The following is a 2,996-nucleotide window of genomic DNA, read 5'->3' on the forward strand; positions in this document are numbered from 1 at the left end:
GGCCCTGATATCAGCTGGGGAAGGAAATGTAACTTGTTCGGTGTCTGTGCTGCGCTTGGCACAACCCTGATCTCAGTTGCAGGCCCATTGCTACCACAACAGAAAGGAATAAGAATAATCTCTTTGGGCAGGAGAACAGGGATTGTTTCTGGATGTCCACCAAGGATAGTCCTTGGTCAAATTGCAAAGCAGAGGGCAGGGGTGTTGTGTTGGTGACAGATGATTTGTGTGGAATGGGAAAGGAAAGGCATGTTGTGGGGCAGATTAGGGCAGGCTTGTTCTGCAGAGTGGGAGAGGCCAAAGGGTTTGTGTGGGTGGAGAGGGCCAGGGCTGTGGAGAGAGAAGAAGGCTCCACATGGGCACAGAAGACGTTATGGTAGCCATGAGAGATAGAGATGGTTTTGTGCCAATTGCTCTCCCTGCTCAGACCCCCTGGGTGGTCATGTTTCTCCTCAGCGCCCTCTGCAGTGCCCTGTGCACCTCCTTGTTCCTCAGCGTGTAGATGAGGGGGTTGAGCATGGGGGCCACCATGGTGTAGAAGAGGGCGACTATCTTGCCCTGGTGCAGGGAGTACCTGGATGGAGGCTGTAGATATGTGGAAATGCCCGTGCCATAAAAGATCGACACCACGGCCAGGTGGGAGGCACAGGTGTTGAAGGCCTTGAGCCTGCCTTTCACTGAGCGAATCTTCAGCACGGTGGAACCTATGTAGCCGTAGGACAACAGGATGAAGCCCAGTGGAACCAGCAGGAAAATCACTGAGCTGGCGAGGAGTTCGGCCTCATTGGCAGAGGTGTCGACACATGCCAGTTTGAGGAGTGCCGGCACCTCACAGAAGAGGTGCTCAATTTTGTTCCTCCCACACCGGGACAACCTCATGGTGCGAATGGTCAGCTGCATGGAGTTGCCGAAGCTGCACAACCAGGCGGTGGCCGCCAGCTGCAGGCAGAAGCGGTGGCTCATGATGGCTGTGTATCGCAGTGGCTGGCAGATAGCGGCATAACGGTCATAGGCCATGATGGCCAGCAGGAGGCACTCGGTTAAACCCAGAGAGAGGGAGATGTAGAGCTGGGCCACACAGCCAGCCCAAGAGATGGATTTGTGGGTGCTTTGGAAATTCACCAGCATCTGGGGGCCAACGCTGGTGGTGTAACAGAGGTCCAGGAAAGAGAGGTTCCTGAGGAAGAAATACATGGGTGTGTGGAGATGAGGGTCGAGCCATGAGACCAAGATGATGGTGGTGTTTCCAAGCAAGGTCATGGTGTAGGAGATTAAAATGAGCACAAAGAGCAGCAGCTCCAACTGTGGCTGATCAGACACCCCTAGCAGGATGAATTCCCCCAAGGAGCTTTGGTTTCCATCTTCCCGTGACCCTTTGCCATACATCACCTGTAGGGGCCAGAAAGAATAAGGGTGAAAAATATCCCGAGCAAAAAGATTTGTAATCATAGATGCTAGTGCTGGGATTGACAGTGGGTATTTTCAGAGTGGTAGCCTTGAGTCCTAGGAGACAGGTAAGTGTTAAGTGAACGGATTAGGGAAAGACTGGAATCTCTGATAACCTGGGAATGACCCACCTGCAGCACTGCATACATTTATGCAAAGGTCAGGGAAATCTCTCATCTGTCTGTCTGCAGTGTTGTTGTAGGAGGGTCCGTCCCAGGGTATTGGAGAGATGAAGCGGATGAGGTAATATCTTTTATTGGACCTGTTACCAACGGTTTTCAGAACCCACAGCAGGGGAAACTTAACTGTTTCACTCCAGGTGGTGTCAGGGAACACAGCAATTCTGCCTGATGAAATATTAATGCAAGTAAGAGGACACTATCTAAACCTGCAGTTTATTAGCGCTAAGCACACACAGACATAAGCAATAGATTTAGAGCATCCCAGATATTTACCTAAAAACTGGATCGGTATTGAGTAATTAGCAGCAGGTTGTGGACCATTCATGGTGAAATGGTCTGTAACATGCTTCCAGTCATTGAGGGGAAAGGACAGGGGAAAATAAGCAGATGGGGGTGGGGTTAGTTGGATATAGATTTTTTCTCAGTGTCAAGCAAAGTTATGAATTTAAGCTCCCAGTCTGGTCTTTTGAAGGTTTTGTGCAGGTTTTCTTTGAGGATGACAATTGATAGGTCATAAATACAGCGATCACTTTTTGTCAAGTTTTCACCCACCAGTTATAGGGTATTTTTGTCTTCTATCATTTTCTTGTGTGAGTTCATTCAAGAGTATAGTGATTGTCTGGTTTCACCCAAAAATTTGTTGTTGGGGCACTTAGTGCACTGGAGGAGATACACCACATGTTGTGATTGGTGTGTTTTAGAGTAATGGATCTTGAAAGCCGTGTTGTGAATGGTGTTGATCATCATAGGAATGGAAATATGGCTGTTGTTCTGGAAGGGTCTGGTACCACTTTGAGTTGGTGTGTCCTGCTCTGTGAGGGGGTTGCTTACGATGCTGAGCATGGTGAGCTTGGGGGGTTGTTTGAACGCCAGAAGAAGGGGCTCAGGATGTGGATCCCATCAAGTCTGTGTTGTAAATTCATAATGTTGCTAGACACTAAAATCACGAATTGAACAGAGAGGCTGGATATATGGCTTATTATAACAATCTGTGACCCACTGAGCCTCCTATTCCAGGTTCTCTCCCCCTGCCCATTCCCCTCTATGACGGGAGACAAGTTCACTGGCAACTTTACCTTGAACGATCCCTTGAAAATGTGTTAACTATTTAGGCTTCTGTTCCTCTTTGTACTTAGCTGTGACACTCGGAGTACCTTTCTGTGTAAGCTCAAAACCTTGTCTCTCTCACCAACAGAAGTTGCTCCAATAAAAGAAATCAGCTCACCCACCCTGTCTTTCTAAGACAGTGGTCAATATGATACCAAACACTGTATGTAGCTAGAATTCATCACATCCTCATTCAATCTCTTCTCCCTCCAGGTTGTATATTTTCAACTTTCCCCCCATCCTCACTTTCATCTCCATTCC

The 2,996-nt window shown here is 48.4% G+C and overlaps 1 protein-coding gene across 1 annotated transcript; it reads right to left on the reverse strand.

Moving 5' to 3' along the window:
• Window positions 1-423: 423 nt before the first annotated feature.
• Window positions 424-1,359, reverse strand: LOC123346976 (olfactory receptor 2B2-like). The gene has a single exon (XM_044984409.1). It carries the CDS (start codon window positions 1,258-1,260, stop codon window positions 424-426), a length of 837 nt encoding a protein of 278 aa, XP_044840344.1. The 5' UTR covers window positions 1,261-1,359.
• Between the last annotated feature and the right edge of the window lie 1,637 nt (window positions 1,360-2,996).

Source organism: Mauremys mutica, chromosome 12 (genome assembly GCF_020497125.1).
Source record: "Mauremys mutica isolate MM-2020 ecotype Southern chromosome 12, ASM2049712v1, whole genome shotgun sequence".
NCBI lineage: Eukaryota > Metazoa > Chordata > Testudines > Geoemydidae > Mauremys > Mauremys mutica.

What these genes read in the sequence shown, in the direction of transcription:
- LOC123346976 (XM_044984409.1), bottom strand. Translation starts at nt 1,260, where the DNA reads ATGACCTTGCTTGGAAACACCACCATCATCTTGGTCTCATGGCTCGAC.